Source organism: Lycium ferocissimum, chromosome 12 (genome assembly GCF_029784015.1).
Source record: "Lycium ferocissimum isolate CSIRO_LF1 chromosome 12, AGI_CSIRO_Lferr_CH_V1, whole genome shotgun sequence".
In the NCBI taxonomy this organism is placed as follows: Eukaryota; Viridiplantae; Streptophyta; class Magnoliopsida; order Solanales; family Solanaceae; genus Lycium; species Lycium ferocissimum.
Window position 1 is genome coordinate 42,606,312 of NC_081353.1, and position 26,390 is coordinate 42,632,701.

A 26,390-nucleotide genomic window follows, 5' to 3' on the forward strand; every position below is an offset into this window, starting at 1 on the left:
TATGGTAATGTTTGGCCAGCTAGTATATCTTAATTAATCTATCAAATTTCAATTTATTCTGTTAATAGTGGATACGAACTCCATTAAGAAAGCAATAAAATAGAAAAAGATAATTAAGAACAAGATAGGATAAAAGGGATAACGCAAGATATTAGATTATAGAGAAACAAAAATTAGCAGAAAAATAAAAAAATAAAAAGATAATCAATCCACGAGAGAAAGATTAAACTCATAATTGGACCCAAAGGAAATAAAAATTGGATTCATAAAAGAGATAAAACAGATATTTCCTATACATTCACTCAAACGAGTATCATATTTATTGAGCAAAAAGTAAATTATTAAGGAGAATTAACCTTAAACTATGCTATTTATACTAGCTACTAATATGTATTACAAAAAAAGCCAATGGACCTTGATGGTTAATTGTTAAATCGGCCTTCATTTTCATCCATTTGCCTTGATATCATCTTGTAAGGGTTCCATAATTTGCGTGTTAGATCGAGATGTATCAATAGCACATATCTGAGTAATTTTATCTATCAAGATTTTAGATAGATAGACAAACGTTGATTACCTAGTACTGTATTACTATTATTATTATTATTATTACTTCTTTTTTTTTGTCTTTATTGAGATTTCAGTTAGTCTTTTATGATCTTTCTCACTTATTAATTATTGGTCATAACCTTAGGTGCTTCTCTCAGCCATATTCGTACAGAAGTTTTTTCTGCCTTAATTTACTTCTTTCTCTTTGTCATTTTCTGCCAAACTCGTACATTATCATTAATCATTCTTAACTACACGAAAATATTCATTAGTCAGTGGGTTAAACGTCCTGCCCCAATGATTAGATTAAGACAGTTGGTATCCTTCTAATCACTCTTCAGGGCATAATAACTAAGTCCAAGATTGCATTAACGATTAATCTCATTGAAAGGATGGCACTTTATTTTATTTTATTTATCATGGCATAAACTTGGTCCCACTTCTGAGTTGTACATTGCCTGTTGTTTGGCCCCACCAGTTGACTCCTAAAGATTCCACAAGGAATTATGGATTTCAATGTATAAATTAAGCCAATTAATTATTTAGCTAAACATTCTTCCATTTCCTCATAAACCTTTCTAGTATAAATAAGTTCCCAACTTTTAGCTCAATATTCCAAGTGGAGATCATCCTCAAAAGCTTATTTTGTCAGTATCCATTTTGAGAATAATATTTAGTAAATCACTTCAAATTTAAAAGATCACATATAATGGAGCCTATAGGAGCTTTTTTTGATGAAGAATGTGATCAATCTTTGAGCAGAATTTTCTTTACTGAAAATTCAGATTTCATGTTTCAATTGCATGGTGATCATCAAACAGACAATATTACTGAAGGGAGTTTTTTATCTTCTCCTAATTCTCATATCCTTAATTGCAACATAGAGTATTTTTCTCAAGAAAATAGCAATGACAGCAGAGGAAGTGATGGTATGTTTTTTCTCGACAACAATACAAGTCATGAATATCTGCAACATAATAATGAGTCCACTGATTTTTACATGATGGGCCAAAAGAATCTTGAAAATTCATCCCTTAATCAAGTGTTGGCTGCTGATGATGATTATATCATGAAAGAGATGGTCTGCTTGAAAGAAGACAAAGGCAATAATAGCCATTTGGACAATGAAATGCTGCTAAAGAGGAAGTTTGATCAAGTAGCAGAGGATCAGAAATTTAAGAATTCTGAAAATCCCAAGAAGAAATCACGGGTGTTAAGAGATGTGAGTTGAAACAAAGTTTAATAACAGCAATTGATTATCTTTTTGCTGGAATCTTGAGCTCAAGATGAATATAATAGTCGATAGATGTATAATATTCATGTAATATACATATTATACACTAAATACTTATACATAGTACTTATAATTTATGTATATTGACTAGCACATGTAAATATTTTTGACCGATCGGTCAAATGTATAACTTTCCATTAACTATTTACTCAATGCAGGGACCAAAAAGTAAGAAGAGTAACCAGCCAAAAGGCAAAAAGAACCAGAAAAACATCCAAATTAACAATGAAGAAGCAGGAGAGAAAGAGAATAATAAAAATGCAGCAAATTGTCAGAGTGGACAGAGCACAAGTAGCTGCAGCTCTGAAGATGATACCAATGGAGGCACAGATTTAAAAACCAAAGCAAGGGCCAGCAGAGGGGCTGCAACTGATCCCCAGAGCCTTTATGCAAGGGTAAGAAAATCAGCTTTTATTCAATCTGTTCAGCCTCCAAATATAGTCTTAAAATTAAGGGTTTGACTTCAATATAGTGACAGCTATGTTGCTCGGACTCTCCAAAAATGTAGCCGCACCTATGTCGGATTCTCCAAAAATGAACTGCTTTTGGAGTATTCGATGACCTGTTGACATTTTTGAATAGCCCCAGCAATATAGAGTGACAGTGTAAAAGTAACCTGAAATATATTTCTAAGTAACTTTCTGTAAAAAGTGGATGCAAAATAAGATAGGTGACCTACTACGACATGTTAAATTACACTAACAGTGGAAAAATCTCTACGTAGCTCATGTATATAAGTAAAATCCTTAAAACTGATATTTTCATTTACAAAAATGCCGAAAAGAAGAGAAAGAATCAATGAAAGATTGAAAATCTTGCAGAGTCTTGTCCCTAATGGCACAAAGGTGATGATTTGCATTACCATACTACATTTACTTGAAATCTATATTGCTCGGAATCCTTACAAATGTTGATGGATGTGTGTCAGATTTTCCAAAAGTAGTAGTACATTTTTGGAGGATCCTACATAAGCACTGCAGTGTTTTTGGAGAGCCCGAGCAATATAGCTTGAAATAGTGTGCATGGCATTTGTTTCTGTAAAATCAAGAATCCTCTGACTGAGTTCTTTAATTGATATAATTCAGGTTGACATAAGCACAATGCTTGAAGAAGCAGTTCATTATGTGAAGTTTTTGCAGATACAAATTAAGGTATAAAAAAAAAACAAAGTATCCCCTTTTAATTTTACGTACTCCTATTATTTGATTGATTGACATCAGAATGAATCTGAAAAACTAAATATTTCCCCTTTACTGCAGTTACTGAGCTCAGATGATATGTGGATGTATGCTCCAATTGCTTACAATGGAATGGGGATTGACCTCTTTCATACATAGTTTATGAATTTGGAAGCAATAACAGATGCCATTTTGCTTCTAATTATTGCCCTAAGTATAAGAAATTAAGATATGCTGACTATGTAAAAACACAAAGTTCCATCTTGATCATGAGATATTCTCATGTTTCATATATTAGACATATATAATAGCCTATCATTACCAGCCATTTGAGATTATTCAGAGAGGACTGGTTTCCTCTTGCAAATAAATGTTACCTTACACGTAAAAGGTCTTATGGTTGAGATAACTATCTAAATAACGAAAAATAGCATTCTTTCTAAGACTAGACATAGGAGAGCATTCTGTGAGGAAATTTAAAAGTACAGTTTGGGTTGATGCATACAAGATTTAACTTTAAAAGGATAGTATTCTTTCTCCATTATATTGTTGCTCCCTACAGACTAGAGTCACTAGACAATGAAAGGGATAATAGCAGTCACTAGGATTTACAAAAAAAAAAAAAAAAAAAATCGATAAATCGAGTCAAAATGGAAAAAAGAACGATTAGTTGTTTGATTTAGTATTGAAAGAGAAAATCCGACCCTAATTGATTTAATTTGGTATTAATAAAAAAAAACAAATTGAAACTAATAAAACTCGACATTATGTACACATTTTTATATTGTTTTATACATAAAAAATATTTATTATAATCTATTTTGAAAATATTATTTAACATTGTCATAATTTGTTCTTAACATTTTAACTTTAGATCTGGGCTTGCAATTTTATCCCAATGTCCATATGTATTACCTTAGACTCATCTCAAACCAAAATCAAATATTTTCTCCCTTGTCCATATAATATATTAACTTAAATGAAATCATAACACCACTGTTATTTTCCTTGTCTCTGACAACAATCCATTTTGAGTCAAGCATTTCAATATATATGAAGTTTTTAAAGTTAGAAAGAGCTCATCCTAAAAGTTAAAGCTCCTAATATATGATATGATTTTTTTCTCTCTTTTATGGCGTTGCAATTGATAGTTCTATGTACAATTAATTAGATACAATAAACTGAATTAGCTATGATTTAAAAATAGCGTGACATTTATCTCATACTCACAAAAATCCCACCTGGCCCATTCTAGTGGGGAATAACTTCAATCCGTAGAAGCAAGCGAGAACCACTTAAATGGAGGAATCGATTGTATTTCGTAGAAAAGTCAAGTTCAATCGTCGAAAGTGAGATCTCTTTTAGTCCGGTCTTCTTTTCTCTTTTGAGTATTTTTTGCCTCACATCGAACCACAAGAAACCGCAAAAGACCGAAAATGAAAAACCTAACTTTTATTAATTTGATTTGCTTTATGATATAAAAAACCAATACAATTAATTTGAAAAATATTATATTCGAACCAACCCCACCTATGTACACAAGTACCATCTACTTAGTCATGCTTCTGTAGATTGTCAAACTCGACTTACTCAGACAAGTGCTGCATGAGCCCCAGTTAACCCATAGAAGACTATCGACGAGAGATGGGCTCATACGAAGAAAACACAAAGAGATGGTTAAGAATAAACAGTGAATCATGCTTTCATGACTTAATTGTATAGCTAGAATTTTGCGAGAACATATAAAAAGTGACCTTCAGTTGGAGACAAATGATACATAGTATTCTGAATTTTTACCATCTCTTAATACAAATGTGCGACTACAAATTGTTCATGACATGGGAACCAATGTCCTAATACAGTTTAGCTGGTCAACCGCGATTCTGCAGCTAATACTTCTTCAGACTTGATCTCCAGCAGTGTAGTAGCCCACATTCTTATCCTGCAAAATACCATCGCAAGATATATTTAGTTAAAACGGACCATAATCAAGACAAAATATCGCTCACATCTAAATTCTTTCGACAGCTACAAGCCCCGACCATAATCCAAGATCTTCAGATGAGCAAGTAATACAATAACAGGAGATGCGACACTGCCTCTCAAACAGTTTCTACCCCATAAGACGGGAAACTATCATTAATTTAACAAATATTGAACTCACAAAAACTAATCTGCTAGCTGGGAGACATCGCCGGAACATGAGTTCAGGGGAAAGTGATGCGGCAAAAAGGATATCTACTCACCAGCAGTTCAATAGGATGACATCAAGGACGCCTAAATTGACCAGACAGAGCGGAGTCAAAGAAAGTTATTACTTGCCTGAGATAACATCCTTTGCTTGTTTCGAAATTGAGTCCTGGTCTTGTTAGCAACCGAATTTGGTGACTTGTATAGCCTCTGAAAAAGGAGCATTATCATAATATAAATATTACGTTAAATCAGGACATTAGGACTCAATAAAGAAGGAAGTATGCTTCTTTTTTTTGGGAGACCTGACGCAAATGCAGACAAGGAAAAACAAATTTATGCAGCAATACAGATATAAACATACACAAAGAGAATGTCAACTGAAATATTTTCTGCAAATATTCATAAAATAAGGGCACCTTTTCAGGTCCAGATATACGATGCTCAACACCAGAAAGCAATTTTTTCTTTGGTGTGAAACCAAAGACATCATGAAGAAACTCATTTTCCTGCACAGCAGAAAGGAGTACAGGTAATTATGAAGACTGACAAAGCAATATATACCAACAATCCAAAACTCAACTTATGGGTAAAGAAAGTATACCTGCATGTGCTTCACAAAACCTCCTCCAAGAAAGTGCCTTAGGAAGTTTAACTGTTCAATAAATTACACACAGTTTCAGCAAATATACAAGCAGCCACATGCTATTAGAAGATTGAAAGGGACGAGAATTACCTGTATCAGTTGACGCCAAGTACTTGTTGTAAGCGAGTCTCCACCAATCTTCATTGAGCTCTCTGGGGTATACCCTTCCTGATAACGATAGTAAGAAAGTTACAAGAGGCAAAAACTAATGCATATCTGAGAATAACTTGAAAATGGAGTACTACCTCAAGAAATTCCAAGATTTCTCGAAATGTGTTTCTTTGAGTGTTTAAGTCCTTCTTAGCTGATCCTTTGCCTCCGGCCTCCACCGAAAGACTTCTCACCTGATTCAGGACCTTTGCCCTTAATCCCTGGATATGTAAAATATCCTTAGATTTGTTTGCTTCATCAACGGAGCTGTCACTAGATCCTTTATCTTCAACAGAGAACTTCTCAAGACTCCCGACTTCAAAAACTAAAGCAAGTGCTTCGCCAGCTGCAATGCGGACAGCTCTATCATCCTTGTCCAGCAGAGTTGAAAAGTACGAAATTGACCTGCAGTATAGGAAGAGGCATACTTCAATTATTTCTCACACACACACCCCAAATACAATTTTGCATCCCATTCTGATCTTCATTCATATAAACCACACAAATGATATCTCCCTGAGGGGAAGTTACAAGTATTACTTTTCTCTCTTTTTTCTTCCTTTTGTTAGTTTTTCCTTCTTCTTCTTTTGTTTTTTTTTGTTTTTTTTGTTTGGGGTAGGCTTGTAATTCGTGTACATACTCACCCTTGCCAGCTTTTTGGGTTTAGTGCCAATCCACCAACAGTAGTAAGGAGGAAAGACCAAGCAGAAACCATCATTGTTATCATTGGCGGTGAAGGTTTAGCAGTAGCCACCTGATCAATGAACCAAACACAGCTGTCAATAAGATACATAAAGAAAGTCATGTAAGCAAAACAACAAAATTCTCAATAGGGACCAAGGTTGGAACTTCTATTACAATATACCATCCACACATGGCAGCAAGACCAAACTTTTAAGAAGTGAAAATAAACGTAAAAATCATGCAGTAATATATACGGATTAAGGATCGGCATTAACATCACAATGTGTCCACCTAAAAGCACCAAAACCAAGCTTCTTAAACATGAGTAACTTACATTAGGACCAATTTTTGGATGAATGACTTGCCACATCAATTGCATTGACTTCTCTGTTTCCTCTGGTTCTTCGCCTCCAACAAAAGTGATAATGGCCAAACACTCCAGTAGCTGACAACACCCAGAAAGAAAAATAGTCAGCATTCAAGCTTGACATGAAAATGCCAATACTAAAAGATGCATCCACCATCTAAAACACACCGCAGATATCTTAGATGCCTCGGAACGAGATTTAAGAGCCTCTGTAATAGGAGACACTGATTCTTCCAACATTTCATGTGCTTTGTCCCCAGGGCCAGCAGTTAAAGCCAGAAGTCCTAATGACAGACAAAATTACACAAGTCAAATTTGGGTATCAACTTGAAGGATCACTATCTAAAACCTCACAGCTCATCAATATTCAGAGTTAGAAAATTACTGACCAAGAACATGAGAGGCTAAAGCTATCTCCTTGGAAGAGCCTCGCTTAATGGAATTCAGACATTGTTGCAACATCGTGGCAAATCTGCAAGATAGAACATAATTGTGAGAAGGGCACAATGAGAAGTTACCATTACAGCGATCTCACTAACCAAATTGGCCCTACAGCCACATTTCATATTAGCATAAGTTACTATGGGATCACTTAATTGAACCAAACATATCCCATATTAGCCTGCTGTTATTTGGCCCTGTAGTATCTCCCCACCCCCCACAACATCCCCCACATTCCATATTAGCATAAAGTACTATGGAATCATGTATTTGAACCAAACATATCGTAAATATTAGCCTGCTGTTAGAAGAGTGACAGTCAAAATATTCATTTATTCATAAGTAACAACCTTCTACAAAAAGAAAATTAACTCATAGTTACGAAACTAGTACTCCAAGAAACAAAAGAGTACATGCAAATTCTATACACTGACCACATGTGGACAAAAATATTTGCCCCATTCTAGCTGGAACATCTGCATGGCATTTGGTAGATACTAATAATATGGTAGAATAGTTTTTTTTAAAGATATAGGTCATAGGTTCGAGCCGTGGAAGCAGCCAATAATGCTTGCATTAGGGTAGGTTGTCTACATCACCCCCTCGGGGTGCGGCCCTTCCCCGGACCCAGCTAACGTGGGATACTTTGTGCACCAGCCCTTTACAACCACTAGCCAGATTACCCTCCACCTTTAACCATTTCTTGAAAACCAAGCGTCTTTTCTCCGGAAAAGAAGTATAACTAACAAAAGAATTTCATCCATAACGATAAGCTAAACTCAAAGAAATAAAAGGCGGACAATTGCCAGATCAGCATAACACAACTTCAATACAATTAAAAAAAAATCCTTACTTCTTTTCAACAAAGTCATGTTGTATGTCACTATTGAAGGCTTCTATAATAGAAGCAAGAGCGTCTTCTCTTGTTGATCCCCTACATAGCCAACAAACGCAAATAAATATCAGTCACATCCTTTGTTAGAAGCAAATCGAAGTACCATATCCAAACCATCTATCAAATGGAGCTACTGAGCAAAATAAAAATCATTACTACGTCTGCTTTATAGCCAGTCTGCTTTAGAAAACTTCTTTTCAAGTAATCAAAACTATGGACGTGTGAATTAACAAGCAGATTAAACTAAAGGAATCACTAAACTTGTAAATGCAAAAGATTCTATTGACAAGTGAATCTTAATGATTCACTGGTCGGGATGGCGGAACCGAAATCTTGGTGATCCTCCGTCTATCGCACCCCAAGAATATGTTTCAACAAGAACCAAGGGTAAAATAGAAACTTCTGGTACAATACGCACCCATACACCAGCAAAATAAAGTACATTGATAGTCCAGAGATTGGCAACTTAAAGCTAGCAGAATTCAAGCCAAATGTTTCTCGACAATAAAAAACAAACCAAAACCATGGTCACTTAAAAACAAACATAACTTTTCTGCAAAAAAAAAAAAGAGAGAGAGAGAGATCAACAACCTTCCCTTTAATTTTTAGTACCTGTTTATCTTTTCGATATAATTTTTGTTACCTACCTATGTTCTTTTCAAAATAGAAAATTACCACCTCTTAGTACTTCCATATAAATTTATCTCAAAATTTAAAATCAATTTAGTGTATCTTACTTAGGAATATAGCTATAATATTAGCTAATGTAGTCAAAATTAATAAACGTAACTTTGAATTATTCTTCCGTTTCCCCACTTATTTCAAGGTATTTGACAATATATGGAACTTAATATGTTAATTTAGCCTAAACATAATATAGACACAGGAACAAAATATTAAACAAGGGTTGGAAAATAAACTTGATAAATAAAATGGCACATCAAATTTGAACAGTTAAATTAATTCAAATTTTTTGAAAGTTGTGAAAATTATGTAAAATACCAGACCATGTCAGGCATTTCTTTTTTGTTCACCGTATCAAACATTTCAGAAGTCGCAAAATGAAAAACGAAACAATAAAGTGTCAACTATATTGGAAGGAAAGAGCACAAACGCACAAGACATCCCCCAAATTATTGGGAAATTTTAGTAGCTCAGTTGGTTGGTTATCTGAACTTTCACCTGGTTGGTAAGGGTTCGATCCCCCACACCTTGTAATCCCCTCCCCCATTTTACCCCAAATTTGAAAAAAAAGAAAATCCCCCAAATTATTTTTTCTCGAAGTAAACCAAATCAAAATCCAAAGCAACCTCCATTTTCAGAGTCATTTCATTTAGTATTAAAATATGCTACATTGAATTCTACATGGATACATAGTAAGTAACGTAACGAATTGAAACATGATAGAAACCTTTTTTCATAGAGTGCGTCGACGCATTGATCAAGCAAAGCCTCCTTGTCAACTTGAACCTCCTCTGCACCTGAAACTATCATCTCTGACCGATAAGTTGACGATGAACTCACGCTATCTGCATCTTCACTATCCAACATTACAGCATTCTTTCGTTGCGAACTCTCTACACAAAAAAAAAAAAAAAAAAAAAAAAAAAAGGACAAGTTACCCATTTGGCCGGTCAGCAAAAAATAATTACATTTGCTAGAAAAATATACAAAAGATATACAACATTATGGAATATCAAAAATGTATATTTTATGTATACCATACATTAATATACAAAAAATGTACATTTGCTGGCTATTATTTCGGTGAGCGGCTGTTAATGTCAATTTCCCATAAAAACAAAATATTTTATATATAATTAAAAAAAAAAAAAAAAAAAAAAACACCATCACCAAAAATCCTCAATTCACAATCTCATTTCCAATTAAACCACAATGACTATAAACAAATAAAATCATGTTTTCACACTTTGACATAATTCAAATTAAAATCAAACAACCAAAAATCTATTTTTAGTCGAATTACAAGTATTAGTTCATTAATTAGACGTCAAATACAATCAATAAGTAAAACTACATTTCCATAATAAACTCAATTCCATTAATTTGATATCTTATACTTTCTCCTTGCCAAATTAATCAAATTCCACCCAATGTTCAGCTAAATTTCTACATGAATTCATATTAAAAAATGAAATAAACTTTATATGTTCAAAGTTAATATTCCATCCGTTTCAATTTATTTGTCCGGTTTTGACTTGGTACGGAGTTTAAGAGAGCAAAGAACACTTTTAAATATTGTAGTATCAAATTAGAGATACGTAGAATGTATCAAAATTCTCTTTGATCTTGAAGTTTTAAACATGTCACGTGAAAAGTTAAACTTAAAGAATTACAAAAAAAAAAAAAAAGACATTCTTTTTTAAAGAGAATAAAAAGGACAGCAAGACAAAAAGAATATAAACATGGGGTATACTTCTTCCCTACCAAATGAATTCATTAAATAATTTTTTTAAACAAACTAAATATTCAAAAGTTAAATAAAGGCTAGTCCCTCCGTCCCAATTTATGTGAGACCATTTTACTTGGTACAAGCTTTAAGGGAAAAAAACACTTTTAAAATTTATGATCCAAAATAAATATTATATATTTATATGGATGTAAATTATTTATAATGCCACAAACTAAAAATAAAGTGTGTCACGTAAATTGTTACGGATGGAATACAAATTAGTAGAAAGATATGACAAAAATGTACATAAAGCAGTTCATACATAGATAAGTTGAAAAGAATCAGAACCAATACTTACTTCTACCCATGTTGACAGCTCCGGTTAGCAAAGGTCAGAAGCAAAAACTGGGTTGACAAAAAGTCAAACGATGAAAGTCAACTGCAGGAAAGATATCAAAGGGCAGAAATTGAACTAAAAAAACAGACTTTTTTGAATGGAGGACCAATGTATCCATAAAGAAACTTTAGGGTATTGAAATTGAAGTTTCTGAGATTGTTAATAAGGAGTTGAAGAAGAGAGAGAGTGGGAGAAGAAGCTATGGTATTTATAGGTAATGATGATGTGGTGAAATGTTTAGGAAGAGAAGAGGTATTTTGGTATTTGCTTGGAATATTCGTGAATTGTGTGGGAGGGTGTAGGGGTTGCTGTGGTGGGGGTGATGACGTGGATAGATCATGACCGTGGGAAGAAGGTGTGTGTTTGGGGTGAAATTTTGTTGTTTGGACAGTTTTTTATTTCCAATCTGATGTTTGATATCTGTATTGGAGCCAATTATTTTGAATTCGCGCGGCGTAGGACTCTTTAAAGTGCTTCCTCGTACCCAAAATTCGAAAATTCGAATCCAAACTTCTGACTAAGGGAAAAGCCCCATCCACTGCATCACGTTACTTAGTGTGTTTGGAAAGTTATTTAGTAGTACAGTGATTATTTTTTGATTGAGTGGAGGACCAATGTATCCATAAAGAAACTTTAGGGGTTGAAATTGATGTTTCTCAGATAGTGGCGGAGCTAGTAAGAGCCGAAGGACCGAACCCCTCCGACGAAAAAATACACTATATATACGAGGTAAAAATTATTTTTTATGTATATATAGTAAACGTTGAACCCCCTTAAAGTCTTCATTCATCAATTTTTTTATATTTTTGAACCCTCTTTATTTAAATTCTAGCTCCGTCACTATTCTCAGATTGTTACAAAGGACTCGAACAAGAGAGGGAGAGTTAGACAAGAAAGCTTTGGTATTTATGTGTGGAGAAATGTTCAGGAAGAGAGGAGAAGACGCATTTTGGTACTTTGATTGGATATTCGTGAATTGTGTGTGAGGGTGTAGGGGTTACTTTGGTGGGGTGATGACGTGGAGTGATCATGACCGTACATCGGTGGGTGAAGGTTCTTGATTTGATTGAACCATCAAATTTAGTAGGTGTGTGAAGCATTTTATGTCGACAGAAGGGACACCTAAATAGTACTTCATATCAAATTTAAGTACGCGTTTGAACATGCCATTTCATGTTATGATTTCAAATCATGAAATGAAATTAATGTTTGGACATGCGATTTTATCTCATAATTTCAAGTTATGAGATGATATCAGGATTTGGACATACGATGTCATCTCATGAGATGAAATTCAAAATCGTCCAAAAAGGTATAATTTGAGATTTGAAATCATAATTTCTAAATTTTTAAATGTAAAACTTGACTCATAAGTTTATATTTTGTAACAAAAAACCCATAAGTTGGTAGATATTTTTATAAATTACTCTCACCAATCATTTACCAACCTCATTAACTTCTACCAACCATTATTTGTGTTCGCACCATGTGGGAGGATTATATTAAAGAGTAGTTATATTACTATTCATGTTAAATTTTCCTTTTTATTGAACTAAAGTTTCATCAATTGATGTTATATTTTTTAGAAAAGGTTTCTAGTAGCGTGTTATGAACTATAACTTGCTCATTTGGTAAGATTGTCTAAGAATTCGGAAAGTTTTGATAGTCTCCACAACTTGTGGGGTTTTTATGTATATAAAAAAAAAATACTTAAGAAATCCAAATTATATGTCCAAACATGATTTTATCTCATGGTTTCATCTCGTGGTTTCAAATCATGTCCAAACGGCTCCTTAAGTGTCTCATTTTTTATTTTCTTTAAATGTCCTAAAAAAAATGTTTGTCTCTATATTTGGTATGTTTACAATTCAAACATCCTACATGACAAGCTTATAATCATAAGATTCGAAGGACATTTTTTAGTATATTATACTACATATTTTTTAATTTAGGATCACAAGATTCAACTATTTATCTTTATTTCTTAAATTTTGTGCCTAATCAAACTAAGACACTCCAATTGAAATGGAGGAATTACTAACTTGCATGGCATAGAGCTTTGAAATTTTTTGGGATAGAGTTTGGAGGTTAAATTTTTTTATTGATAACGATGTAATTTTTTTTTTTTGAGCAAATTAAATTTTTTATTACATTAACCATTAAGATTTGAATCGGGGTGGATTACTTATACCACGCCCTCTTAAGATGTACTTCCTCTGCCTCAATTTATGTGATACACGTCGCAAAAAGAATGATACATTTCTATATTTAGAAATAATTTTATTTAAAATTTTCCATTTTACTGATTTAGGGCCGCACAAATATTTATGACTTCCTTTAGACCATCAATTTCAGAAGTCTTCCTTTCTTTCTTAAACTTCGTGCCTAGTCAGATTATATCACATAAATGAGACGGAGGGAGTAGTCTTTTTATGAGTTCTGCATGAACACATAATATTTTATGCATCAGATTGCTGTTTGAGTTACTCGATATTTGTGCGGGTAAATATAGCATATGACCAATAAAATTAATTGATGTGTGCGCAAGCTAAGTCAGACGCTACCGCTACAAATCCATATTCAGAAACTAGTCGAAAATAAATTAGATGGTGTTTGAACAAGAGAACTTTCTTTGAAAGTCTAGATACACTGAAAACTTGTTTATTTGGAACACGAAACAGGTATTTTCTTAAAATTAAACTACATCAATAAATCGAATTACATCTAGTCGCAGCCTAATAGTTACAACTTAGCTAACATCACTCAGACATAGACTTTCAATTTTTATGAATTGATTGAAGTCTCTTTCCTCATCTTGAGCCGAATCCATCCAAAAGCAATTGTAAACAAGGAAAAATAACCGATTGAAATATGTCCATATCAAAGCCATACTTCTTTTTAAAAACTTTTGCATATTTTTTCTCCTATTACTATACATAAATCTCTATAAATCATTTCATTTATGTATCCCTAAAATAAAAACCTAATTCACTCGTTTTAACTATCTTCTATATTTTTATTTACAACTAATTGTTTTGAGATATTGTTATAACGTTCACACAATAGAATAGAGTCCGGAGCCTAAAGGGCACAAAAATACACGATATAAACCAAAAGGAGGGCTGCCTTCCACTATATACCAAAAGGGGTATAACGTGGAGGGGCCAACGTTATACCCCAAAAAAAATTTCCAATTGTCAGACCAAAACCAAAAAAAAAATAAAAAATTAATAGTATAACGTGGATCAGTCCACGTTATACAACATCTTACACTGAAATTCATCTGTTGCATGCGTTAAAATATTTTTGAGATATCCTTTGGACAAATGCATAGGAAGTTTCTAGAGTAAAAAAAATTTAGTTGCTTGAGCGGACATTAAGAGACTTCTAAAAGTTGAAGAACTTAAGGATACTTGAGTGTATCTTTGGATAGATCGTCATAATATTATTCAATTGGGCCGAGGCAGCAGCTTACTCAAGAGACCTTCCATAATGCGCTTTAAATTGTCTCTTAATGTTCGCTCATGCAATAATTAGGGGTGGATTGAATTTCAGTGCAACAGATGAATTTCAGTGTAAGATGTTGTATAACGTGGATCAGTTCACGTTATACTATTAATTTTTTTTTTTTTTTTTTTTTTTTTTTTTGGTTTTGATCTGACAATTGGAAAAAAAAAATTGGGGTAGAACGTTGGCCCCTCCACGTTATACCCCTTTTAGTATATAATGGAAGGCAGGCCCCCTTTTGGTTTATATAGTGTATTTAGGTGCCCTTTAGGCTCCGGACTCCAGTAGAATAAATAATATTCAAACGGGTTATTGTTTCTATTTACTATTGTTAGTGAAATTAATTAACATCAATTATTACAATAACAGCTGCTTTCCTTGAGAAACCTTCGTCTCTAAGGTTCTTTTATTCTTACACTTTGTCATTTTATTTTCGTTAGGACACTCTTTTGACTTTCTCCGTGACATTTTTTATTAACATTAACGTGCTCAAACTCTGCATCACTGAATGTTCCAAAAGGAATAGATTTTTCTGAACTCGTGATAACGAATTGTATATGTAATAATGTGTGTTATTATTTTTTGTTTTTTGACAACACAGGAGCAGCAGGGTTTGGAAGAAATTGCATGGTTTGTCATTCAAATGGCCCGGTCTTTAATTTTTGTCCTTAGCAATCAAACTGCCTAGTGAGGTATAAGTTCTTTAAGGGCGCAGAAAGATAACTTGTGGTATGTTATACGAAAATAAGACTTATACTCCAAGAAAAAGTTGTTTGCTATGCGGAGCAAAAATTAAAGACCAGAAACTATAAACCGAACAATCCAATGAAATCTTCCTGAAGGAGGCCCAATGTAAAGGCCCAACAAAGAAGATGTAGATTGGTTGGATACTTGGGCCAACTGTTTAACTCCCTTGTGTTCTTTAATAATTTTTTTGTGCTGTGTGACCTTCAAATGCACTAGTCTTTAATTTTTGTCCCTCAAATTGCTGGTCTTTAATTTTTGACCTTTGCTAAAACTCCTAGGTTTTAGGTTCGAATCTCTCCTGAGTCAAAAAATTTTAAAATATTCATTAGTAGGATTCGCAAGACAAGACAGAGTTTTGACTGCGAAACTCTGGCTTAAGGTAGAGTTTTGCCCAAAACTCTACCTTAAGGAGAGTTTGCTAAGGCATAGTTTGCCTGCAAAACTCTACCTTAAGGCATAGTTTGCAGGCAAACTCTGCCCCATCAGGCATAATTTGCCTGCAAACTCTGCCTTAAGGTAGAGTTTTGCAGGCAAACTATGCCCGATGGGGCAGAGTTTGTAGGCAACCTCTGCCTAGCGAATTTTTTTTTTTTTAATTTTCGCTTGAGCAGGGGTTCGAACCCGGAATCCTGAGGTTTTAGGCGAAGGATAAAAGTTAAATACTTTCATTTTGATGGGAAAAAATTAAATACCACCCAAAATAGGGGCATTACTGCGAATTGCCCTTCTTTAATCACAAATCTTAACTACATTTTACGTACTTTCCAAAGATACAAGCTAAATTCTGTTGCTGTCAGCATGAGCATAAATTGCCTCTTTCAGCTGTCGAACATAAATTAAATCTTGATTGCTAAAAAGCTAGTAGACATTATTAAAAACAAAAAAATATGCGTTTTAACTTTTCAAATGTCTTTCTGAGAAGGAGAAAGCCCAATACCTGTGGACTACCAAATTCTTTGCAATAACCAGAGATCATGCATGCTTCAGTTGGCCCAACAGGCCCAAATCCGGTGGAGGTTGTTCGTGCAATTCAGTACTTTTTAAGAAAAAATCATGTTTTATATCCATTTCCACTCCTCTTTGCTCTCATTTTTCTCCTGTCACAGCAGAATTATATCCTACCTGCAACAAATATAAATTCATATAACTATTGTGGAGATAATTACACTTGTACACCTTTGACCTTTCTCTTTAGATTTATTCACAGAAGTTCGCCAGAAATAAACCTATTGTCACGTGAGATAAATCTATTATTTCAATTTTCTATTTAGTGAATTACATGAAATTGATGCATAAAGACCATCAAATTAATGTCTCATATGCCCTTAATAGTATCATGCTATAGTTAGTTGCTGACAAATATTATCAATATTTATGTTTTAAAAAAAAAAATGAAATGATAAAGAAATATAGAAGTCTTAACATTCCCTAATTAACCAGTTTTTGGGTTCATCAAATTTAGTTCATATATTAGTGTAAAATGAAACTTCTCTTTATGTTCATTATCTTTTCAAATAATACTAGTTTGCGGGTAAAATTTCAATACGTTTGGCTAATTCTAGTGCTCTGTCTCGCTTCATTTGTTTATTTTTTAAAAAAGATCTTTTAACCCGTCCTGTAGCATAGTATATTGTTTGTGTTGTATTGTATTGTATTATTTTTTATGAATACTATGTTTGGATAGACTATATCATTTTCGGTCATTGTATGATGTCATACATCATCAATTAGAAGGATAAACGTGCGAGAAAAGTAGGGTACGAGATAGAGCTATTATAACAAGATATCGTAAAGGATAAGATAGGATTATTAGAGTAATAATTAAAGAGAAAATGAGGGGGGAAAATGACGTAACGGCACGATCACATCGGTCGTTACATAAAATGGATGAATTTAACACTACGATACAATAAAATTTAAGTAACAATTAAATCAAATATTATATTTAAACCAACAACACAATATAATACAATAGGCAAAGCCATCCAAACACACTGTTTCAAGGATAAATGTTAACGTGGCAGCTTATCGAAGACGCAATGCGAAATTGTGAAAGTCAACAGTCGTTTTCATGAAGAAAAAATTCGAGGATAAATGCAAGAATTTTTATGATGAATGAGCAAAGAACCGACGACAAAATCGGAAAGCCACCAAAAATACTGTTACAAAAAAACAAGTCATAGGTGGTGGCTATGATCTCCGTGAGCAAATGAAATGTGGTGTCACATAGACCATAAATTAGGCCCCAAGCAGAGGCACAGGGCCCGTAAATTAAATAGGCAAGTATTTCAATCACTAGCGGATTCATGATTTTCACTGGAGGAGTTTGAAAATTAAAAATGTGGTGCCCCAGATTTAAACTTAGAACCTCAAAGTAAATTTTGAACTCCTAAACCACTAAACAAACTGCTTTTCTTGTGTTTAGTGTATTCAAAATCTATATATACACATATATAAAAAATAAAAATAAAATACCTTATAAATTAATTTTTGCCAAAATTGTTTGGGTGAATACCCTTCCCGAACCCTAAATCCGCCCCTGATTTCAATACGCGGGAACGACTGGGACAACAGCTGTTGGGACGCTGTTTTAGGAAAATAGTCTGTTATCCTTAACAACACATTATATGACAACAGCTGTGTGACTGTTAAAACTTCTGGCCTTAATTCTGACCTCAAGTACGCTGTAATATATTCTTTCTATTCTATTCAGGTTGGCGTTGACTGTCTCTCTATATTTAGTACGGAGTATTCCTTATTAATTGTCATGCATAAGCGTTGAATAGATCTCCAACTTGATATATATATATATATATATATATATATATATATATAGAGTTCCAAAAACATGAAACAAACATGTTTATTAGACACATAAGATTAGTTTCGAATTGGAAGTCCAATTACGTACTCTTTGCTTAATTTGAAGAAAGATTCAAGATATAAACATTATGATCCGTGATGCCATTAAATTCAGTGATAGTGGCAGAATTAGGATTTTTTTATCAATAGGTGTCAAAATATGAAAAAGTATTCATACTTAGAAATCAAGAGGATTAAACAAATGGTGTGTGTATATATATATATATATATATATATATAAGAATTTTTATCTATTTATACAATATACTTTTTCAACGAAGGGGTGTCACCTTGTTACTTGTATACATATGTGGCGCCATCATTCTTTCCGGGTCATTTGCGTTACTGCGTTCTAATATGATATTTGTATATTATTAGCACCAGCTCTTTTAGCACAGATATATCGTTTGAGCTAAATTAAGCTACTAGGTTCGAAGAACCCGTAAACAGGTGCATCATCCGATTCTTTTTGTTTTGAAATTTATGATTTAAACATGTCATGATATTTTTATGTCTATAATATCATATTGTTAAGGACAAATAAAAAGTTTAAAATGAAATTATTTATGTAAATATAAAAATTGTGTATTATTTTTGAAACAGTTTTAAAAAAATAATAATGTCACATAACATGATACGTAGAACTTTCCAGAAAAACTAAAGAAGAACGACCAAAAAGTTTCCCCATGTGATTTGTTTGGAGACAATTAAGTATGAAGTTAGGCTACAAACACTAATGTTAAGAATTACTTTGACCCTCCTTTTTGATATTGCGATATTTTTCAAAATGAGAAATTATTATGTACTTTTTACATCTATTTTTTATCGTACGTTTCGAAAGTGGAGTATTAAAATTAGCTCGTATTACTTTAGGGATATTGTTCTGATGTTTAAATAGCGAGACTAAATTAATTCATGATGTCAGAGTACTATATATAACTGATTGAAATGACTTCATAGAATTATTCTCAAAATTTCTTAAAACAATAGATGTCTTTTTCGTTCAAACATCAAATAGATGTATACAAATTTGTTACGCGTAGAAGCATCGGCGGATTCAGGATTTCATTAAGGTGGGTCGAAAAATAAAAATTTAAAAATTTGGGATTTGAACTTGGAAACCTCAAGGTAAATTTTGAACACCCTTAACCACTGAGCCAACCCCTATTCATGTGTTCAAAGGATTCAAAATCTATATATGTAAAAAAAATTATATTATATATACCATGTAATTTTTTTTCCTACGGGGTTCGGGTGAACACCCTCACCCCTTCCTAGATCCGCCCTTGCGTAGAAGATGTCATAAATTATTATTAGACAATAAAAATTGAATGGCGGAGTTTGGAACCTTTTGCATTGATGAGAGACACAAGAAGCTGATCCATCCATGCAAGACCAGCTGTATGTATGTGTGTCATATATATGGGTGTCCAAAGTGCGGATTGGATTGAATTTGAACGGGTTAGAATTAATAGGTTGCATTAAGAAATGGATGGGTCATTTCAAAGATTACTTGGATTGAGGTGTGTTATGTTAAGCTAAACAATGGGTCATAACTCAATCCGTCTAACTATTACTATCATATTTTAATTTTTTGATTTATTTACTTATAATCTTTAATTTAACTATCAAACAAAATTAGTAAAATATTTTATGACTACATATAGCATATCAAATAAAAGATAACTCATTTTAAAGTATTTAGATAAGATTTCTCATGGATCAATTTAGGTTATATATTCGATCAAACTTTTAGATGGATTGAATTGGGCGGAACAAATTGGGTTAAGCTAATACTCCTTCCATTCTTCTTACGTAACATTTTAAGAAGCCAACAAATCATGTATACCATGCCCTTTGGCTTTAGACCGAAACTACAGATCTACTTACAGGCATTGCAACATAATATAATTACCTAACTAATAATTTGCTCTCTCTAACAATTTAAACTTCTAGACTAGAATTTTGTGACTATATCATTTAAAAATTTAAGCTGTTAGAGAATGCACATTTTTAATTACTCATTATACCATGTCTCAATAACAGATTCTGCAGAACCAATAATTTTAGGCCAAACTTTATATTTATGTTTAAAATTCATTTAATATACTATATTGAAATTTATTCAAAACCCATTAACCTATTATATTTAAAATTCAGAACTTATAAACTTAAAAAAAAATATCTGTTTTTGGCTTGGGCCTTCCCTAAACCCTTCGACAATCACAGCTCTTATGTGGCATTCCATTATACCAACTATTATGATCCAGACTAAAAACTAAGAACCATTGATATTAGTAATGATATTAAGATCCGTCAAGATTTATGCACGATTCTTCGAATCACACTTGCCATTTGTATGTTCCAAATGTGAGTTAATTAGGTGGTCCAGAAGCATGTATATGCCAAGTGTTCCAAGTATTAATTCTAAGTTTCCACGTCTTAGAAGTGTTAAATCTTTAAACAAATAAGAAAATCCTTGGCCCCAAACGGGGAATTTACTGTTGCCACTAATGAACGTACCTAGCTTTAGATCCACAATCTTTCCATCTGGTCCATTTGAGACATAAAGCCTAACAAACCTAAAGTCAAAAGAGTATGCCCCGCCAAAGGCAGACAAAGAAATGAAAAGTTTAGAGGAACAGGGATTAACATATGAAACATGTGGAGAGAGAGTCATTTGTTGATGTGTAAGTTGTAACAAAAATTTAATTTGCATTTGATCCACGTCTTTGTCTTAATCATAATCTTAACAGCAGAGATTCCTCAGTGCACTGCTGTACAATGTCCACCTCTATTGGGACCCTTACCAATAAGTTCAAGTGATATATATTGAATAGTCATAGTTTTGTAATATAATTTTACAAATTATTGAATGTTATTGCCTTAATTATTACTGTATTTATTATGTTATTATATCAACCTGGAAATTGAGAGTTACTTGTATGTAAACTCAACCTAATGATTTAATTCTTTTAACATTATCAGAGCACAAAATTACATAAACTCATTACAATGCTTCTTCTGTTTCAATTAATTATGTAACGAAGTTTGAATTGACACAAATTTAAAGAAAAAGTCTTTGGATAAAATACACCATTAGATATTTGTGGCTTTCAATTCAAAACAAACAAACATGTCATCGTAATTATTATACTATACAATAATTACTATCTTGGTAATTACACCAATTCTAATCACCAGGTGGCTTCCAAACAGACCCTTAATTAACCTACTTACTCACGTCAATAATATTCCTAGCTAACATAATTCGGCTTTAAGGGGGAACATCTAAATAGGGTGAAGAAGATAACAAAACCTGAACGGAAATGAAAGTAAAAGAATAAAAGCGGGGTAGAGTATGTACGCCTAGTTTTAGCTTATAAACATTTTTCACAGTTATGAAATGTGTATATAAATAATAAAAAAATCTATTAACCGGTCAAATCAACTTATAAATTTACTCTGACATCTTCTCTAAATTTTCACGCTTTATCGATTTGTGTCCAACCAAGATGAGGAGTAAAGGTGTCAACCGGTTCGGGCTAACCGGTTTTAACCGGTAACCGGACCGGTTAAACCGGAACCGGAACCGGTAGAACCGGTTAACCGTGTAATTGTTTACCGGTCCGGTTCCAATATTTTAGGAACCGGAACCGGTTAAACCGGTAAAACCGGAACCGGACCGGTTAAACCGGTTTAACCGGTGAAAATTAAAAAAAAAAAAATTGGAAGTTAGGAATTGTTTTTTCTTTTATTAAGTTAGGAATATACCTAAAATATACTAAGAATATACTTATAAGTATATTAAGTTATATAGTATACTTAAACATATATAAGTATATATAGTATATACTATATATAAGTATATATAGTATATAAGTAAGTATATATAGTATATATATTAAGTTATACATATATTTAGTATATATATTAAGTATATATAGTATATATGTATATATAGTATATATATTAAGTTATACCTATATATAAGTATATATAGTATATAGTACATATATATACATATATATAGTATATATATTAAGTTATACCTATATATAAGTATATATAGTATATAGTACATATATATACATATATATAGTATATATATTAAGTTATACACATATTTAGTATATATATTAAGTATATATAGTATATATAGTATATATGTATATATATTAAGTTATACCTATATTTAGTATATATATTAAGTTATACATATATATAGTATATATATTAAGTTATACATATATATAAGTATATATAGTATATAAGTATATATACTATATATATTAAGTTATACGGATATATAAGTATATGTAAGTTATACATATATATGTATAACTTAATATATATATAGTATATATATTAAGTTATACATATATTTAGTATATATATTAAGTATATATAGTATGTATAGTATATATGTATATATAGTATATATATTAAGTTATACCTATATATAAGTATATATAGTATATAGTACATATATATATATATAGTATATATATTAAGTTATACACATATTTAGTATATATATTAAGTATATATAGTATGTATAGTATATATGTATATATAGTATATATATTAAGTTATACCTATATATAAGTATATATAGTATATAGTACATATATATATATATAGTATATATATTAAGTTATACACATATTTAGTATATATATTAAGTATATATAGTATATATAGTATATATGTATATATATTAAGTTATACCTATATTTAGTATATATATTAAGTTATACATATATATAGTATATATATTAAATTATACATATATATAAGTATATATAGTATATAAGTATATATACTATATATATTAAGTTATACATATATATAAGTATATGTAAGTTATACATATATATGTATAACTTAATATATATATAGTATATATATTAAGTTATACATATATTTAGTATATATATTAAGTATATATAGTATATATGTATATATAGTATATATATTAAGTTATACATATATTTAGTATATATATTAAGTTATACATATATATAGTATATATATTAAGTTATACATATATATAAGTATATATAGTATATAAGTATATATATTAAGTTATACATATATATAAGTATATGTAAGTTATACATATATATGTATACGAAAAACACTATTCAATATTCTTGACTTCTTTATTGTAGTTAGTCGAGTAAATATTTAAAATTTAATTATAAAGTTGTATAACATATGTAAATATACCTACAATATACAAATAAATACTATAATATATATATATAATACAAAAACAAAAAAATATATTTTAAACACTCCAAACCGGACCGGTTCCGGTTTGAGTTTAAAACCGTAAACCGGAACCCGTTAAACGGAACCCGGTTAAAAAATTCCGTTTTTAACGGAAACCGGTTCCTTAACCGGTTCCATAACTTAGGTTCGGTTGGAACCGGTTGACACCTTTAATGAGGAGACATTGAGCCTGTTTGGATGGGCTTATGCCTATAAGCCAAAAAAAATAAGTTGAGGTAGTCTAACTTATTTTTTTTGGCTTATAAGCTGTTTTCAGTTTATAAGCTGCTTTAGATAAGCTAAATCAAATGGGTCCAATTATTTTTTTGGGCTTATTTTAAGCACAAAATGACTTTAAGTGACCAAACACCAAAAAAGCTAAAAACGAACATAAGCAACTTATAAGCCAATCCAAACGGGCTCGTAAGGTCCACAAACAACTATCTTGAAAATTGAACGTTCTACAGCCTGTTTGGATGGGCTTAAAAAAAGCAGTTTATAAGCTGCTTTAGATAAATTAAGCTAAACAGATTTAATTAATTTTTTAGGTTTATTTTAAACACAAAATGACTTTAAACTGACCAGTCAAACACTCAAAAAAGCTGAAAACAGCTTATAAGCAACATATAAGCCAATCCAAACGGCTCCTAATGTCCAAATAGGCACCAAACATATTTCTGCATACATGTCTGAATGCATAATTCAATTGTTTTTTTACTATGTAGTTGTGTAAATATTTATCTTTGTTTGGAAAGTGGAATTCGTGGATCTAAAATCGTCATATTACTACTAAAAATAGAGGTCTTTTCCATCGATATTCAGTGCAAAAATTATGCTATAATATAAAATATGTTTTTTCCACCTCATTCCAAACGAACCAGCTCACTGGGACACATGGTGAGAAATAGGTTCACATTGAAACGCTGAAATTTTTTTTAATTTTTTTGTGTGAAAACACTACTATTTAGATTTTTCACTCCGATATCCATATGAAAATAGTCAATGAACATTTTTCAATGGGAAAATAATAATTTTTTCGTAGTGAATGTTATGGGAGATACAAAATAACATTTTCCTACATTTCAAGAGCTCATTAGTCAGTTCCACGTCGGCTATACTTAACTAGAATAAAATTATAGGCCACGTTGAATTACAATATCCAAAAGGCCAAACCCAATTAAAAAAAAAAAAAAAAAGAGATATCACATGGACACTTGTTTACTGTTACCTTAAAAAGATTTTACCCTTTGCCCTTCATTCATATTATGCGCCTTTCAAGGTAAGATTTTATAGAAAGATGTTTAACTTGACATAAAGTTCAAAAAATAAATGAATCCTTTTGAAACACGTAATTTAAATAACGGAAAAGGGCCAAAATTACCCCTGAACTTTGAAAAATAGTTCATTCATACCCTTCGTTATACTTTAGGGCCAATTATACCCTTACCGTTATACTATGGGGTCAATTATATCCTTATATCTAACGGCAGCCACGTGGCATCATCCCAGCCCTTCAAAATTATTTTCCCCTCAAATAATTTTTTACCCACTAAAATACCCAATCAAACTCGAAATTTTTTTTCCCAGTCAAACTGATACGGACCCAACCCATTACACGTACGCGGCACCAAATATATATCTTTTGCCATCAAGAAGTTTCTTTTTCTTTTGATAAGATAAATCTATCAACAAGTTTCTTAATTGATATAGAAGGTAGAGATGACATAATAATAGAAGAAAAGAGTGGAATAATAGATGACATAATTGATTCAGACCAGTTTTAAGGGGTAATGGGTTGGGTCCGTATTAATTAGGCTGGAAAAAAAAATTGGGTCGGGTTGGGTTATTTTAGTGGATAAAAAATTATTTGAGGGGAAAATAATTTTGAAGGGTTGGGATGATGCTACGTGGCAGTCATTAGACATAAGGGTATAATTGACCCCATAGTATAACGGTAAGAGTATAATTGGCCCTAAAGTATAACGAAGGGTATGGATGAACTATTTCCCAAAGTTCAGGGGTAATTTTGACCCTTTTCCGTTTAAATAAATTATAAAAATTTGTGTGGCTAGAAATTATTTAATTAAAGATAAAAAATAAACTTAAAGTTGAATATTCACTAAACATAGAAAAATATTTTTTTTAATTGATAAATAGAGAGGAAGAGCAACATTTAGGTGTAAAAAATCATTCGCACTAAAGACGGAACCTTCTGTCTTTTCTTCTTCACCCTGTTACGGCCCATCCATCCAAGAAAAGAGGAGGAGTTTATATGTCAATTTCATTACACATTTGGTGTAATAAGTGGGTCTCAGTGATAGTAACTATACATAAATTGCAGAAAAAGACAACCAATAGGATCCTTGGCGACACTTTTTTTCTTATTTCCATGGTTAAGGAATCGTGTGACAAAAGGGTTACTTGTGAAAGTATAAGGTAGCTTTATTATCAGAAGAAGAGAAAAAAAAAAAACAATCCAGGTACAGCTAACCTTTGAATCCATTTTAAAGTTTGTACCATCTCAACAAAAGAAAATGAGGATGAATACATCAATTAATTAATTCTTTATAATTGTTAGTAAATTTTAACATATGGTTAAGTATTTCTATTAAATATTTTCGGTTCATATTTTGAAAAAATTCATGGGCATGTTATCAATCTGCAACATCAATTAATTAATTCTTTATAATTGTTAGTAAATTTTAACATATGGTTAAGTATTTCTATTAAATATTTTCGGTTCATATTTTGAAAAAATTCATGGGCATGTTATCAATCTGCAACAAAGCAACC

At 31.9% G+C, this 26,390-nt stretch overlaps 2 protein-coding genes across 2 annotated transcripts; one reads left to right on the forward strand and one right to left on the reverse strand.

Moving 5' to 3' along the window:
* The first annotated feature begins 1,201 nt into the window (after nucleotides 1-1,201).
* On the forward strand, nucleotides 1,202-3,367 carry LOC132040972 (transcription factor RSL3-like). Its single transcript, XM_059431683.1, has 5 exons — nucleotides 1,202-1,771; nucleotides 2,002-2,237; nucleotides 2,622-2,688; nucleotides 2,929-2,994; nucleotides 3,103-3,367. Exons 1-5 carry the CDS (start codon nucleotides 1,259-1,261, stop codon nucleotides 3,178-3,180), a joined length of 960 nt encoding a protein of 319 aa, XP_059287666.1. The 5' UTR covers nucleotides 1,202-1,258; the 3' UTR covers nucleotides 3,181-3,367.
* Nucleotides 3,368-4,698: 1,331 nt separating this feature from the next.
* LOC132039789 (uncharacterized) lies at nucleotides 4,699-11,392 on the reverse strand. Its single transcript, XM_059430311.1, has 13 exons — nucleotides 11,166-11,392; nucleotides 9,806-9,971; nucleotides 8,353-8,433; nucleotides 7,448-7,530; nucleotides 7,227-7,342; nucleotides 7,026-7,136; nucleotides 6,652-6,761; nucleotides 6,103-6,412; nucleotides 5,948-6,025; nucleotides 5,816-5,866; nucleotides 5,631-5,720; nucleotides 5,344-5,421; nucleotides 4,699-4,963 (listed from the first exon to the last, which is right to left on the reverse strand). Exons 1-13 carry the CDS (start codon nucleotides 11,173-11,175, stop codon nucleotides 4,922-4,924), a joined length of 1,326 nt encoding a protein of 441 aa, XP_059286294.1. The 5' UTR covers nucleotides 11,176-11,392; the 3' UTR covers nucleotides 4,699-4,921.
* Between the last annotated feature and the right edge of the window lie 14,998 nt (nucleotides 11,393-26,390).

Coding starts and splice junctions, on each gene's coding strand:
- LOC132040972 (XM_059431683.1), top strand. CDS start 1,259: ATGGAGCCTATAGGAGCTTTTTTTGATGAAGAATGTGATCAATCTTTG. Junction 2,238..2,621: donor CCCCAGAGCCTTTATGCAAG/GGTAAGAAAATC, acceptor TACAAAAATGCC/GAAAAGAAGAGAAAGAATCA. Junction 2,995..3,102: donor TTTTGCAGATACAAATTAAG/GTATAAAAAAAA, acceptor CCTTTACTGCAG/TTACTGAGCTCAGATGATAT.
- LOC132039789 (XM_059430311.1), bottom strand. Junction 6,762..7,025: donor ATCCAAAAATTGGTCCTAAT/GTAAGTTACTCA, acceptor TTCATTGATCAG/GTGGCTACTGCTAAACCTTC. Junction 5,422..5,630: donor GTATATCTGGACCTGAAAAG/GTGCCCTTATTT, acceptor CTCCTTTTTCAG/AGGCTATACAAGTCACCAAA.